Source organism: Odocoileus virginianus, chromosome 21 (assembly GCF_023699985.2).
Source record: "Odocoileus virginianus isolate 20LAN1187 ecotype Illinois chromosome 21, Ovbor_1.2, whole genome shotgun sequence".
Lineage (NCBI taxonomy): Eukaryota > Metazoa > Chordata > Mammalia > Artiodactyla > Cervidae > Odocoileus > Odocoileus virginianus.
The window spans coordinates 39,702,608-39,719,843 of record NC_069694.1 but is presented as its reverse complement, the minus strand read 5'-3'; the positions used below and the strand labels follow the sequence as shown (position 1 = coordinate 39,719,843).

At 35.9% G+C, this 17,236-nt stretch overlaps 1 protein-coding gene across 3 annotated transcripts in view; it reads left to right on the top strand.

Annotated features, from left to right (window-relative positions):
• Positions 1 to 17,236, top strand: part of PPP3CA (protein phosphatase 3 catalytic subunit alpha) — a 309,840-nt gene that overhangs the window by 241,940 nt on the left and 50,664 nt on the right. For all 3 annotated transcript variants that reach the window (XM_020884235.2, XM_020884233.2, XM_070452186.1), the window contains exons 4-7: positions 2,166 to 2,277; positions 4,737 to 4,882; positions 7,662 to 7,801; positions 17,060 to 17,137. In XM_020884235.2, the coding sequence (XP_020739894.1) occupies positions 2,166 to 2,277; positions 4,737 to 4,882; positions 7,662 to 7,801; positions 17,060 to 17,137 (476 nt within the window). The remainder of the gene's footprint in view (positions 1 to 2,165; positions 2,278 to 4,736; positions 4,883 to 7,661; positions 7,802 to 17,059; positions 17,138 to 17,236) is intronic.

Sequence of the window (17,236 nt, the reverse complement as noted above, 5' to 3'; positions counted from 1 at the left end):
AAAGCAAAATCTTTTTTAAAAAGTAACTACAATATAGCCAAAGCACATAGTCTCTCCCACAGTATATGCCTTAAATACAATTTCAACAAGTGAATATGATTTTTTTTCCATTTAGTTTTATTAGTTGGAGGTTAATTACTTTACAGTATTGTAGTGGTTTTTGCCATACATTGACATGAATCAGCCATGGATTTACATGTGTTCCCCATCCTGAACCCCCCTCCCACCTCCCTCCCCATCCCATCCCTCTGGGTCATCCCAGTGCACCAGCCCTGAGCACTTGAATATGATTTTTAAAAGATTTCACATACCCATTTCTGTTCCAAATCAAGCATCCAATGTTAGCAATCTATTTGGAAAAAATATATACATATATAATTTATAATTTAGTTTATATTTTTAATTTATAATTTTAAATTACACTATTTATACATAGTATAGAAACAAAATATACATATGATACAATCATATAAATTTAAATCAGAATGACTCTCACATTGACATTAATAACAGTGTATATCTTCTCTGAAATCTGAGACAAGCTTGGTAATACTTTCCTTTTGCTAGAACATTGTAAATGCGCCCTCTAAACCTGATACATAAGAGAGACTCATTGAGCCACCTACTACCCACTGAGATTATAGGGGATTTTTACACTTATCAAAAGATTGTAATCCTTTCATTTGGCCAATTGGTCAACTTCTCAGAAATAGTAATACCATCTTTCACATGAACTTTAGGTAATAATTATAAGCACAAACTAGTCATTGTAAAATTATTTAATGTAACATATATATTTAAAATTGATGTTATCTCATCATTTTGGTTTATTCAATTATAATTACATAATTTGGGACAATATCTGGCTTGAACAACTCAATAAAGCTAGTTTCTTTCAAACTAGGTCTGTGTATTCAAACATTTACTTCCATTGACTTTATAAATAATCATATGAGCTGACAGAAATGATGATTGTTCATAGGTAGCACCACAGATGAATTGCCAGTAGCTTGTCCCTCATTCCAACCATATGTTAGAAAGCTCATTATTAAAGTGTAAATATGCTTTATTTGGGGTTTTAGATTTTAGTAACTAGAGTCAGACTTATCTTAATATTCTTCTGGTTCTTTAGCTTCACTTTCAGAATAAAGTTCATGAGAATAAAAAAGCGCACTTGTTCTCAGTGTAATTTTCTCTTCCCTGTGGATTTTTAATGAATGCTATTTGGGGATAATGAAATTGATGTTAATACTTGAGTATCCCAGTTATCTTAATCCACCCTTCTGGAAGACTGTGTCAATGTAGGTTGATTCCAAGCCTCATTTTTATACAAACTGCAATACACAACTAATTATTTTGTGAGTTTTAAGGTATCTGAAAAGTTTCCCTTAGCTGTCAACAGCATATGTAGTGAGCTTCCTTGGCCTTCATTTTTATTGCAATTATATATAAAACGAAAAGCTTAAGGCTGTAAATACCAAAGGCACTGAAATAAGAGACAAGATAATGGGAGAGAAGACTAGTGAAGGAGAGAAGAGCATAATAGAAGATAGAGACACAATCCAGCTTAGCCTGAGCTTGTCAGTGTTTGCTTCCAAATTTTGTCAGGCCTTTCCTTGCTGATTCTTCCATTTCTGTTCAAAATAATTAGCTTTACAAAGAGAAGAGGCTTTATTTTATTTATTAACTGTTCATCCCACTTCTTCTCATACTTTTACACTAGGATATTTTCATTTTTAATATATTTTCATTTCAGTTTTATCCAATAGACTGTATGTAGTCCATTGTTTGTGTGTGTTGTCTAGATCCCCAATGCAATGTTTATATTTTAGTATAGATGAACATTTGGAGAAGGAAATGGCAACCCACTGCAGTATTCTTGCCTGGAGCATCCCATGGACAGAGGAGCCTGGCGGGCTATAGTCCATGGGTTTGCAAAAGATTTGGATACAACTGAGCAACTGAGCACATGTAGATGAATCTGGCTTGGTACCGAAGTAATGTTTTCTGTTTGGTTTTCAGTATCTTCCTTAAAAAAGACATAGTCTTTTGGAGACTTTTGGCCATACTAGCACATTTTGTTCATGTCTTCCTGGTATGTGAGCCAAAGTATGTGTAACTATAATGGAAAATATTTATTTTTATATTATTCTTTTTTTTCTCAGTGTGTGCTGTATTTGTGGGCTTTGAAAATTCTTTACCCCAAAACACTGTTTTTACTTCGTGGAAATCATGAATGTAGACATCTAACAGAGTATTTCACATTTAAACAAGAATGTAAGTATACTTCTGGTTTCTTTTTTAACATCGTGTATGCTAAATAGTCATTTTAATCCATACAGAGTTTTACATTATGATCCATTGCTTAAAAGTAAAAAGCTCAAAAAATGAGACCATATCATTTCATATTACTTTCTTGGCATGGCGAGTTAAGAGAATTAAGAATTTCTTTTAAAATTATAAGTTCTTTATAAATGATATAAAATTTGAATTAATATTTGATGTGATTTAGCCTAAGGTTTAGAAAAGGCACATGAACCAGAGATCAAATTGTCAGCATTTGTTGGATCATAGAAAAAGCAAAGGGTTTCCAGAAAATCATCTAAGCCAAAGCTTTTGGCTGTGTGGATCACAACAGACTGTGGAAAATTCTTAAACAGATGGGAATACCAGATCACCTTACCTGCTTCCTGAGAAATCTGTATGTAGGTCAGGAAGCAACGGTTAGAACTGGACATAGAACAACTGACTGGTTCCAAATTGGTAAAGGAGTATATCAAGACTGTATATTGTCGCCCTGCTTATTTAACTTATATGCAGAGTATATCATGTGAAATGCTGAGCTGCATGAATCACAAGCTGGAATCAAGACTGCCGGGAGAAATATCAACAATCTTAGATATGCAGATGACACCACCCTTATGGCAGAAAGTGAAGAGGCACTAAAGAGCCTCTTGATGAGGGTGAAAGAGGAAAGTTAAAGAGCTGGCTTAAAACTCAGCATTCAAAAAATGAAGATAATGGCATCTAGTCCCATCACTTCATGGCAAATGGAAGGGGGAAAAGTAGAAGCAGTGACAGATTTTATTTTCTTAGTCTCCAAAATCACTGCAGATGATGACTGCAGCTATGAAATTGAAAGATGCTTGCTGCTAGAAAGAAAAGTTGTGACAAACCTAGACAGCAGATTAAAAGATGCTTGTTCCTAGGCAGAAAAACTGTGAAAAACCTAGACTGCATATTGAAAAGCAGAGACATCACTTGGATGACAAAGGTCCATATGGTAAAAGCTGTGTTTTTCTAGTAGTCATGTAGGGATATGAGTTGGACCATAAAGAAAGCTGAGTGCTAAAGAATTGATGCTTTTGAACTGTGGTGTTGGAGAAGACCCTTGAGAGTCCCTTGGACAGCAAGGAGATTGAACCAGTCAGTCCTAAAGGAAATCAATCCTGAATATTCATTGGAAGGACTGATGCTGAAGCTGAAACTCCAATACTTTGGCCACCTGATGCAAAGAGCCAACTCATTGGAAAAGACCCTGATGCTGGGAAAAATTGAAGGCAGAGGAGAAGGGGGTGACAGAGATGAGATGGTTGGATGGCATCACCAACTCAATGGTCCTGAGTTTAAGCAAACTCTAGGAGATAAAGAAGGACAGGGAAGCCTGGCATGCTGCAATCCATGGGTTTGCAAAGAGTTGGACATGACTTACCAACTTAACAGCAGCAACAAGCCTAAGCAACAAGCAAGTAAGTTATTTTTTGAAGTAGTCAGAATACTGCTGTTTAGGATAATCCTAATTTTCAATCTCAAATAACTCAATAAAATCAAATGGAGGACAGATTCAACCTTGTGCTTCTCTTTCTGGATGCAAAGGATTTACCAGCCTCAAGTGGATTTTATAAAATTAAAGGCAACTTCTTCTTATAAACACTAGGGGTAAGGAGTACCTCATATAAATGTCATTTTCCTCTCTCTTAATTTTCCTCATTGTCTTTGGAAACTTAAATTTCTCTCTTGTCATTCATTTAATCCTATTTCAATGGAACACAAAACTTCTCTAAAACATTAGCTATAAGTTAATAAAGGAAAAGCAATGTGCACTGATTTAGAAGCAACATTAGAAACTTTCTTGCTATCTGCTTTCTATAAGAAGGTTCAGGAGAATCATCCAGTTTTGTATCTTCTTCCATTGATTTCCTAGTTTTTGTGTTCTGTTTTGTTTTTAATATACATTTGTAGGTAAATAGGACTTCCCTGGTGGCTCACATGGCAAAGAATCTGCCTGCAATGCAGGAGATCCGGGTTCAATTTCTGGGTCAGGAAGATCCCCTGGAGAAGGGAATGGCTACCCACTCCAGTATTCTTGCCAGGAGAATCCCATGGCTAAGGGAGCCTGGCAGGCTACAGTCTATGGGGTCACATGGAGTGGGCATGACTGAGTGACTAATACTGTAGATAAGTAGCAGAAATGTATGTATGCAAAAGTTCTCTCCTCCATTATAGAAAAAATTACTAAAAATGGTCAAATATGGATGAACCACAAAAGTAAAGAACAGTAGACATAAATGTTAATATATAACTTTAAAAAATCTTTAATCACATTTGAAACTTTGCATGTGTAGTTATATGCTAATATGATTCCAGCAAGAAAACAAAAAAAATTAATTTTTATGAACCAGTTCTACTTCCGAAATCATAAGAGTAAGTAACTCATTTTTGATAATGTTTTAAAGGTAAAATAAAGTATTCAGAACGCGTATATGATGCCTGCATGGATGCCTTTGACTGCCTGCCCCTGGCTGCCCTGATGAACCAGCAGTTCCTGTGTGTACATGGCGGTTTGTCTCCAGAGATAAACACTTTAGATGATATCAGAAAAGTAAGTTCTGTTATTCTCCAGGTCTAGCCATTTTTTGTCCTTCAGTAATAAATGCATGACATTAATTTCCCTGCCTTTAACAATAACTTTATCCTTTTGAATTAAATTGATCTAAAGTAGTCGTGAATGTCTTCTTTATATTCACTTTTTATCTAGAAAGAAGGATATATTTATACTTTAAAACCTCAAGTTCATTTTGCCATGTGAAATGACATTAGAAATGTAAAATATTTGATCACTAAAAAGATATACATATATGCCTTCTCATTTCCCTTTGACTTGTTTCGAACAACCCATTATATAGTCATGATATATTGCAGTTAAAAGACATTGTTTTTGTCTTGGGGAAATATCACAACAGGACTTTTAAAATGTGTCCATATTGTTATTCTTTTAAAAAATCTACTTTTACAGCTTAAACTTTTAAAGTAACAATCTAACAAAGATGATGATGCTATTCTATTGATTGTATTGAGTGGTGAGGTAAAAAGCAGTTCATTTTTTACAAGAGATATTTTTCTACTTAATTTAACACTAGCTATTAGTGTTGCTTTAGCCAGCAAAAAAGATGAGTTAGGTTGAGTGTGAAAATACCTCTTTCATGAGAAAATGTAGGATATTTTTCTTTAGTGGAAGAGACATCTTTTATTTCTTTGATTATGCTCAGTATCCTTTTAAAATGTCATTGCTTTTTAAAGGAAAGCGATATTTAGGTAAGTAAAACATTTGAATTCTACCTGAATACTCTATCATTAAAGTTCAGGTCTTCAAATGTGAAAAATAAGATTGTCTTTGCTTTCCTGTTAGAAAGGAAATGATGGGTTTTCTTTTTAAAATTAAACAAAAGTACATTAAATAAGCCTTCCCTGCATGCTCGTGTCCTTTTTTTGTAAGATGCCATTGCACATCTGCTTCTGGTGTTCTGTAACACGTGGAGGATTGGTTTTTGCTTTACATTTAAAGTTCTATGGAGACAGGACACCGGAATGTAGTCACTGAGTTAAAGTACAGTGTGGTTCACTTTATGCATGAATGAAACCAATTTATCCTGCAATCTGATGGACTCCTGAATTCAGTGACTACACTTCTTATCACAAATTATGTAGATTTTTAAAATGTCCTTTGCTAACCCTAGGACTTGTGTTTCTAGCATGTTTCAGATATTATGTTCAGTTCTCTTATTATCATTATGCTTTAGACTTTGCTGTAGAGTGACTTTTGCTTTGCATTTTCCATATGTCAGTTAGCGTTTCCACCACACTTATTTTATTTAATTAATTTCATAGCTGTTTTACTGTAGATGATATTAATTTTAGAATGCATTTTATAACTTTTCCAGAGTAAATTCTGTACTCTGGTTGCTCTACCAAAGCTCTAGCTGGGAATCCACTTTTGTCAGAAAGTATCTCCTCCTTTATGGTTCTAGCTCTAATAATAAATTCTTGTTTCTTAGAAAGAAATTCTGTATTTTTATGGACAAGCATTCTTTTTCTTGTATGAATTGTTCCAAAACATAAATTATTTAAGTCTCTTAAACAAGTCTAAGTTTGCAGTGAATATTTTATGGATAGCAAAATGGTTGAAATATAGAGGGTCTTGTCTTATTGAAGGTTTTCATTGGGTGTTGAAAATGTGAAATATTGCTTCGTACTTTTTGGATATTAGTAAAAAAAAAATGCTATGTAGCAAGATCACTATTTATATGACTTTGTATGTCTCAGAAAAAGAATTTCATGGGCCGTCAGACTTATATATTCACCTGTCCCATGGGTTGTTTTTTTTTTTTTAATGTTATAGTATCAAGAATGCAGAATTTTGGCTCTTAATGAGTTTTCATAGCTGGGCCATGCTTTTCTTTGAGAGACTCTGTAGTATCTGGTAACTTCACCCCAAATCCTTTCATTGCAGTTAAATCAGGATAAACGATGGGAAAGTGACAGTGTTGTAAAATTGTTGGTGAAATGTCATTTCCAGTTATTATAGTGCTCATAGCTTCTAGATGCACCATTTTAAATTGAAATATGGCTTTGCTAAACATGTATAGCTAGAAAATTGGAAAATTGATTTCATATGAGGACTTCAGCTAAAGCTAGGAAAATTAGGACTGTGGACTGAAAAACGACCTGCTAAATTGGGGTCTATTTTACTGCTTATTGTTAGGATTGGTTTGTAAGGTAACTCTGATCAGCTTGGTTTTAATTAGAAACTTAACTCCTAATGAGTGAATACCCAAAATGTCATACAGCAAGTATTTACCCTCAAAATGAAAGCTGTCTGTTCTCAAAATTATATTGTTAAATATAAACACCATAAGTTGTTCCCTATCCTGATTTCTAAATCACATTTCAATGGGAGGCAGTAACAAAAATTTCCCAAAAAATCAAATAAAAGCTTCTCAAGAAATGAAACACAGGTAGAACCTCAGTTGGTAATAACTAAAACACTTGGCTAGATTTAAAAAAAAAAAATAAGGAGAGAAAGACAAAGAGGAAATCAGGAGAAAGGAAAAACAGTGTGGGAATTAAAGAAGCAAGAGGGGGTTATAAGGTGAAATGAAGGCAGATAATAAATGAGCCTCGGGAAGAAGAAGGAAGGAAAATGGAGGAAAGGTGAGGAGTAGAAGAATGGGGAGGAAAGACCTCAGAACAGGAGAGAGGTTGGGGAGTGCACAGTGACTGGGAAGCAAAGATGGTTTTTGTGAAATGCTGGTTTCTTCTATTTTCTAAGTTCCAGCTTTCCAAAGATTAGTATTTTGCTCTCTGTCTTCTATTTTTCTTAGTTAGACCGATTCAAAGAACCACCTGCTTATGGACCTATGTGTGATATCCTGTGGTCAGACCCGCTGGAGGATTTTGGAAACGAGAAGACTCAGGAACATTTCACTCACAACACAGTCAGGGGGTGTTCATACTTCTACAGGTGAGGTCGGAGAGCTCCACCTCCTGGAGCATGTGGTGTTCATAACTGTTGTCATTGATCCGTCCATGTATTTGATTTATTTGTTATGTGCGTAACTTTTCTAGGAAACAAATATAAATGAAGGTTCTCTTTGAAAGCCTGGTTCAAATAGATTCTTAGCCCCTGAGAAATAAAAATATAAATAAATAAATTGATAGATAAATAAATGGATGTATCGATACAGACATATAGATACACTATCCGTGAAGAATAGAAAAGGCATAAAAGAGGCAAGTAGTTTCATGATGTCAAGGCAGCTGAAGAAGGTAGTAGGGTTTAGCAGAAAGTTGGTTCTGTTTCAAGAACCATAGGGGAAAAAATCCAGTGCCAGCCTTGTTTTTTTTTTTTTTTTCATTCAATTATGTAATCACTTAAAGATGTTTTTACCAGTTTTCATATCTTAAATCAGAAAAACAACTTTAAATTGGTTAACTAAATTATTTTCAAGTTATTCTTAAATTTTCTTAAGTTCATCAGACTTCCTGAATAATTATTAATTAAAATTAGCAGCAACCCAGTATATAAGTACCACCATGAATTTATTTTTAGCACTTGACAAGCCATATTGACAAAATTTTTATAGTAATGTTTCTGTTTGCAAATGCATGGAGATTTCCCCATACCCGTAACATTTCAGAAAGAAGTCAGCAACTCAGTTGGGCTTCTTGCATGCCCTCATGATCTTCCTGATATCTTATCTTACCTCAACTTTAGCCTACTGCATTTTATTACCGGCAGTTTCACTAGGTTCCCTTATCAGACATACAGTTTGATATGAAAGTGGCCAGAATGAAAATGCAAAAGAGATTATGGAGAAGTTGAGAATTTAAGTTCTAGAATACAGTGTGGTTTTTTGGTTTTGTTTTGTTTTTCTCTTAACTGAAAAATCATACCCAATAGTCACTGAAGTTTATACTCAATTCCTGCCCTGGCAGCTAAGCTAATGATCAGACTAGAAGAACTCTGTGAACTTCATCCAGCTGCATCTTTCATCTCTTGAGTAAGCAGATATCCTCCTGCATAATACTGATCAGTTTGCTCAGGAATATTTTGTTCCATACATTGTTTCCCTGATGGGGCAAAAAAGTTTCTTTTTGCTTATCTGTTGATGTGATTGAGAAATTAAAATTTGTGAACAGAAAGTATCATTCAAAGAATAGTCTTTGTTTTAAATATTAAGAGGTTTGTTCCAAGCCTGTTTATCAGAAAGTTTGCAGTTCATTTCTAAGTTTTGGAAACTTTGGCTAAAATAAAGGCGTGGTATAGTATTTCTGAAAAGCCTAAAGATTTCTTTTCAATAATTAGTTAATTGGGAAGTAATCTTTTATTAAAGACTTCTAACTTTTAGTGAAAAGTTGTTTTGTTGAAACACAACTGTATTTGCCAAGTGTTCAATTTTTCAGATCTAGTGTTAAATCATTAATTATACCAAGAATGTTTAAATTACCTACTTGATACCACTGAGTTGCGCTTCAATAATACAATATCAAACAAAATATAAACCTCTTGATTTTGATATTAACACATATAGTATTAATATTTCTTTAATTCATAGTATAACCTTCTATTAGCTGAGTTAGCTGTTCAAATATGTCATCTTCTAAATAAAGCCCTGTACTGAACTTGTATAAAGTTATGATATTTTTGTTTTGTGACTGTAGACTTAGATGTGTTTACATCAGAGATAAAGTCCATCAACTAGATAATTAGAGGATTATGTCTGTTTCACACCTTTGTTCTCAACAAGCAATTGTTAAACTCATCTCATTAGAGGTTATTAAGAGATGGTGATCTTAAGGCAGCCATGAAAAATGCTGCCTGTCAAAATCCACAGCCTGTGTCCTCTGACTAATGGTAAAGCAGTGTGGATTATGTCTTTTCTGAAGAAGAGGAAAATGGTTCACACATTCCTCTAGAACTTTTGGATTCTTTTGTCTTTCATGCCATCTTGAAGGTGTCAAGGCATCTTCTATGGCCATGGTTTATAAAGCTGGTCTAGAGCAGGTACAAAGGAACAAGAAAATTGGTAGAAGAACAATAAAAACAGGTAGAGTTATTGGCAGTCATTACCTGTTTGAGTTATTGGCAGTTACTTTCATCCACAGCTCCCAGTTTTATTTCACATGTATCTGTAGTTTGTGTATTTAATTTGCTCTGTCACTCTGTCCATGATCTAATGTATTGTCTGGGCAATGGTTTAAATAAAATAAAGTTGCACGGACAAATGCATCTAGAAGGATTTGCTAATGCTGCTCATGAGTTATAGAAGACAGTGCATGTGACAGAGGAAGGCATCTCTTTTTGCTCCAGTGCTACTGTTTCCTTTGAACCTTAGACCAAAGTTTGCACGTTAGATTGTAAAGATTCATGAAGATCTTGACAAATCAGAGGTCAAAATTTCATCTTCATTAGAGCAAATGAAACTGTTGGCCAGACTTGGTGCTTTGGGTTGTTGGCCTTAGATGCGTCCTGTGAACTTTGTGTTCTAGATTTAGCTTGCTCCAGGAGGAAGTTTAACTAACCATTCTCACATTCCTCTAAGCACTGAGATTTGAAAAACATCTTGAGGGCCACGTAAAATGTGTTTTTGAAGCTGCAAATGGCAGCTCACTCCAATCTCTGCTGGCTTCTTAATCACAGATCAGCATCCTTTCTTCTGTTCCCAAGCTGCCCACTGCTCTTTTGCAGTTGGCACTCTTGTCCGCCCTTTTCACCTTGAAAGCCTGTGGTTCCTCCTTTTTCACAGATCCTGATTGCCCTCCAATTTATCAGGCAGATCCCTGTCTCTTCCACTGTGTCTTTCTTTGTCTTCCTCCTGTTCTTGACAGTTTTTTCTTCACACTTTACCCAAGAACCTCATCTGTGTCCTTAGCTTCACCGTAAACTATGAACTCTGGTTAGATTACCAGGTCTGTGCCTGGTCCATTTATCTCTTTATCTTTCCTGAGCTTGAATTCTCTATTTCTAGTTTTCTGCTGGAATTTTTCATCTTAGATGTTCCTTTGTCACGTTCTCTTGAACTCACCTGAAGAGGTTTATTATTTACCTTTCCACTGGGGATTTCTCCTGGTTTTTCTATTAGCGGTTTATTTTCCCAGTTATACAGAGTAGCAAATATTTTTTCTTTTTCTTCTTGCGTTGAAATCACCACTAACCAGTCATCATATCTTAATGGCCCTCTCTTTAAAATATAACCAGCATCTAGACCATCCTGCCTTCCCTCCTTCCCACTCTGAGTTCAAGACCATTTTTAGTCTGTTGAAATCATACCTGCTTTCACAGCATCCTTCCCCTCCCTTCACCTCAATTCAACTATTCCATATTCACAGGTATCCTTTGGAGAATTCATTCACTCATTCAATTATTTAACAAATATTAGCTGAACACGTACTATATATGCCTTCTGTGAGGTTCTGTAGATGCTCAAAGTCCCTGCCTTTGAGGGAATGACAGTCTAGTGGCTGAGACCAAAAAATAAACAGACAAATAAATTGCAAGGTGAGTAGTTCTGTGATAAATGTGGAAGTTATCTCTCTCTCACACACACACACACACACAAACCAGGATGGATTGTGTTTAAGAGACTCCTCATGGTGGAAATATTGTTAGACCTGAGCTTTAAAGGATGAGTAGGATATATCCAACCAGAATCAGTGGTGAATGCTCTTGCAGGCGGGGAAAGTGGTGAAAAATATGAGGAAAATAATGCTCTGGAAATTCTAGAAAGATGACTACCCAAATGGTCTCACTGGACCTCCAGTCCCAAATTACAGGTAGCTGCTTTGGTATACACTTAAGCTGGACCCTCATAACTAAGCTATTCTACTCCTGTTTTTATATCAACTAGAAACACTTACACATGTGTGCCAAAAGACATATACGAGTGTCCATAGCAGCAGTATTCAATAGCCAAGAAATGGAAACAAATGTCTGTTTAGTAGAATGAATAATAAATTGTAGAATATTTATATAGCTAAATTCAGCAAATGAGAATGAGTTAACCAAAACTGCACAGGACAACATGGATGAGTGTCACAAGTATAATGATGAGCTGAAGAAACCAGATACTAAAGGGGGTGTACTTGGTGATTTCATTGAAATAGGAGTTCAGCATTAGAGAAAGCAGATCTATAACATTAAAAACCAGATGGTAGTTACCCTTAATGAGGAGGTAATGGTGTCTCAAAGAAGATGTGAAAAGTTGCTGGGGTTCAGGTAATGTTCTCTGTCTTGATATGAATGCTAGTTACAAGGTTGTCCAGTTGTAACTGTCTGATTTGTGCAGTTTTCTGTAGCAATTCGTCATCTTCTCATTTGTGCAGTTTTCTGTTAAGATGTTGTACTTCAATAAAAAGTTTGCCTTAAAATTCGCTCACCACTCCTGAGGCACCTGGCAGCCAGGAGCAAGTAAGGGCTTAGTCTCTAGTGAAGTTTTGGCAGGAAGAGTTGGAACCCTACCAGACTTGACCCTTAGCAGGCAAAATGAAATTAGTTAGAACACCCTTGGGCAGAGAGAAGAGCACAGCACGTCCTAGGAAAAGATAGTTTTGACATCATCCAGGCAGCACCGGGACATCCCGAGGCTAATAATCTGTTGGCAGGTCCCAAGGAGCAGAGAGGGAGCTGGGCAGGGGGGTGAGCCCTCCATCCTACAGGGCTGACAGCAAGTGAGGCACCAAGGAGGTGAGTGGAAGCTTTTTCTTGGTCCACTGGCGAGGGATTGCAGGCTGACTGCCTCTGCTCTGCTGAGGCCAGTGAGGGAGAGAAACTCTTTGCATCTCTCACTTATGTAACCGCCCATGTTGAGGCTACTACAACAATTGCATATGAGCATCAGTAAGCTGACAAATTGCTGCTGAGCATTTAGGATATGAAGACAAATAAAAGTGTCTGTCTCTTAAGGCATTCATTCATTGTTACTGGAGAGCAGATGTAGAAACATAAATTACACTACAGCCTGACAGGTGATATATTAGATTCATATGTTATGGGAACATGGTGGATGCAGCAATTTTGTACACCTCAGGGTGAGGTAGGTTTGAAGGGAAGGTTTCCCAAGTGATAATTTAGCTCAGGTTTGGCAGAAAAGTGGTCCTTCATGAAGAAACAAACAAACAAGCACAGGGAAAGAAGATGCAAAGGCATAGAAGCATAAAATAGCCATTTCCCTAATGCTTACTGGCTGTTGGCATGGTTTAAAGCATCTGAAATCTACAAGATTTATTTCAGGGTCTAAAATATATTTTAACATAACCAGAAACAAAAATAAGAGCATCAGCAGAATGAGTCTAGTCTAGTAAGAGCTATTTGCTCTGATGCCAAAACAGTTTTTTCTCATTTCTCGTGATTTTGTCTTTTCTACTTCACCTTTGCTCATGGTCAGTCTCCTTCCTATTCCTTTTTTTTTTTTTTTTTTTTTTGGTGGAATTCTAGCACCTTACCTGTCTACTAATCCCCGTAAGTCATTGCCTCTGAGATCTAACACAAGTCACAACTAATAAATGGAGCAGCTACTGCTGGAATCTGGAGTTGCTGACTCACCATTCATTCTGTGGTGTATTCTTCCCTCCACACCATGGTGGTCGGGGGACAAATAGGGAGACATTGAGAATGTCTACTGCTATGGTCCAGGCTCTGGTCTAGGACATCTACATATATTGCTACCTCATTTAATCTTCATCTCAGTTCAATGAAATAAATAATACTGTCTGCATTTTTATAAATGTCGTAATTCAGGCTCAAAAAGGTAGAATAAGAGCCTAAATGTAAGAATGAATCTCACTATTCCATGGAAATTTCCACCTTGTTTTCTACTCAAAGAAGATGCAGTTTCTAGTGATTAAGGAGTACTCATATTCCAATAAAAAAAACTAAGAAGCATCAAAGGATACAATAACTTCTTCCCCTAAATACAGCTACACACTGTGGTAAATGAATATCACAAAGCTGAAAGCATCCCTGGCCTTCACCAACCCTTGAAGCAAGTGTTGTTATAAGACATGCTCAGGACCCAGGGTTAGATGAAACCTTTCCAGCAAAATCACTCTTGCAGATAGATTGTTCCTGAAAATGTGCCCCTGTGGAGGTGCATGGTGGGGGGCTGAGATCCAGCCCACCTTCTGTTCAGAAGGCTCAGCCATGACCTCTTTTTGGACTCACCAGCCTAGAGGAAGAGACTCTTCTTGGTGAGCTCAGAAGCATCACCTTAGTAATGAATAGAGAAGAAAAGACAAGAAAAAAGGTCTAGTACAAGAGAAAGATTTTTTTTTTTAAGATTTCCTCAGACCCACATGCTTTGTTTCTTGCTTTACAATGTCTCTATGAAACTTTACTGTTTTATCTTTAATATAGCTTTTTAATTTAAATTATGTGTTTTCTTTTCCTACCTAGTGGATTATATCTTCAGAATACAAACCATTCCTTGCACTTATCATGCCACCCTCCTTGTGTCTCATAACAAATGGAAAAAAAAATTACCAATAAGGCTTTGATAAATTATTCATGAATTAATGATTTTCCAGCTCTCTCTGTGTTGTTAACATGTTCTGAACTCTGCTTTTCCTACCACTTTACATGTGTGTTTTTAAATCCTTTTCAGCTAAACACTTTGTGGTTTATTCCCATTTATATTTCCATGAAACTATGGTAGAAGGTTTTTATCTCCAATTAAAGAAATTATTATTTAGAAAAATGTTTGAATTCTTAGGAAGTTCAAGTATGAGATTATACATGTGTCTACATTTTGAAATATCCTCTTCAAAATGAAGTTTGTTCCAAGTAATAATGAAAGTGTTCCTCACTTAAAGCTATTAACCTAGCAAATTACTGCTATGTTAATTTTATCTTCTTCATATTTTCATTAAAAATGGCATATAGCTCCATGGGAGGAAACTTAGATTAAACATGTAAGGTATCAAACTTTAGCATGAGGAAAATATATTAAAATTATGTTTTCATAAGATTAGGTAAGTTCTTTCAAAAGGAAAAAAATAGATTAAAAAAGAGCAGCCAAGCCATTTGCCCAAAGGAAATAAGTAACAAACCTAGACAGACAACCTTTGTCTTCCAGTGGTACAAGGCAATAAAGTGTCTTTCTAAAGGACCATTGTGAGTGCACATGAAATATAAGTACACTGCTTAAAGAGATAGGAAAGGAGCATTTATTGAGTGCCCTTGGCTGGGCATTTTATAACTTAATATGTAACAAGCACATGTACTGTATTTTGAAGACCAACCAGTGTCTCTGAAATTAAGGTTTCTTTTGTTGACATACTGGTCTGGAAAGGTGGTATACTCACCTTCTCCCAAAGTAGAACTGAGTTTGAAAACATATGTTGGTCAACTCATATCTAGGTAGTCTGTGGACATATTTCCATGTAGACACTTGGGGAACCATCTGCTCCAGTTAGTAAGTCATGCTCCAGTTAGTAAGTCATTCATTGGGATGACCTGAAACACTGGGAAGTGAAGGCCGCATGAATGTCTCCTCTTTGTTTCTCTCTAGTGAATTGCTAGAATATTCTAGAACACACATATATGCACACTCAGACACATGCACAGAAATATGTGTGCACAGGCACAAAGACTGTTTTTGATTTCAGGTCAAGAAACAGAATCCTGTTTATCGTTAGTATCTCTGCAATGGTATACCATTGGTATTTTTTTCCTATTTATCAGAGAATTCCTAGAAAATCTGTAGCATAGAAGCTATTTTCCTCTTTTATTTTACAACAGATTATTTCAGTGACATATATTATTTCCCCAAAGAGCTTTTTATTATAATTAGGAATTGTTTACTATAGTGTATGTTGTTGTTCAGTCGCTCAGTTTTGTCTGACTATTTGAGACCCCATAGACAGCAGCACACCCTGGCTTCCCTGTCCTTCACCACGTCCCAGAGCTTGCTCAAGTTCCTGTCTGCTGAGTCAGTGATGCCATCCAACCATCTCGTCCTCTGTCTTCTGAGAAGGTTCTAGTAGTTTAGATTCTAGTAAATATCTGTAGCTGTTTATATTTAAACGGGCATCGGTTTGCTATCCCTTGATTTGAATTATCTAAAGTGTATTTCTTTTTATGATATACATTTTCTCATTAAAAATTCTTGGAGCAGAGATAAAGTGATTGCAAAAGATTTTCTATGTTTAGTTTATAATTTCAATCTCATTTTTAATTACATTTCCATCTTTGGTTTTGAGACTCTCTTATTAGACAAAATCATCTTTATTGTATATTTGATATTTTTATTGAGTCACAATCAAGAATATGCCTTAAGATAAAACTCTTGGAAAAAAAAGATAAAATTCTGTTGGTCATATTTAAAGTACATATTTTTAAATCCTGTGAATTTCATAATTTTGTTTAGATTTTGAATGACATATTCAGTTGACTTACCCATAAAGATGTTGACAATTTGACTTCTCAGAACACTTACTCTCTGCCATTCCCTAGCTCAGTCCTTTCTGTCAAGCTCCCGAGCAGGCACCCAAATACATATAAGGCAGTATTTGAGAAAATGGGGATTTATATTTTAAATTCCACTCTCATGTTATATTTATACTTCTGTTCACTTTATGGTTAGATATAGACTTGATAATATTGATTTTGTCTATGAGTGGATACTTTTTCCAATTTATACACCTCCAGCTCTTTAGAAGTATAGCTGTATGGATTTCCCTGGCGGTCCAAGTGGTTAGGACTCCATGCTTCAACTGCTGGGGGCCCGGGTTCCATCATTGGTCTGGGAACTAAGATCCTGCAAGCCTCCTGGCACAGCCTAAATAAACAAATAAATAAATAGAAATACAGCTATAGGCAGATGTAAACTACTATATACAGAATGGATAAGCAGCAAGGTCTCACTGTATGGCTTAGGATACTATATTTAACATACTGTTATAAACCATAATGGAAAAGAGAAGAAAATAGTATATATATATATGTGTGTGTATATATATATATATGTATATATATAATTGAATCACTTTACTGTACAGCAGAAATTAACACATCAACTGTACTTCAATAAAAAAAAAAGAAAGTTCAGCTATACTTATTTTTTCTCCCACAGGGGAATACCTGTCCTTAGAACCAAGAAGTTTGTGTCATAAATGTTGCATGTTTGATTACACTTGATCAGATCACATAAATCTGGATGTTATAGAAAATATGCTCTTAATGATTTTATAACATGCTTCTCTTTTCTTCCTCTCTCTCTGGCAGTTACCCGGCTGTGTGTGAATTCTTGCAGCACAATAACTTGTTATCTATCCTCCGAGCTCATGAAGCCCAGGATGCAGGGTGAGCAGTCTTGTGGGTTTATGAACCCGTGCATTGCTTTGTCATTCCTTCATATGCCTGGCTGTGGAGGTTGCCTTTGCCGAACTCTCTCCCTGAAGG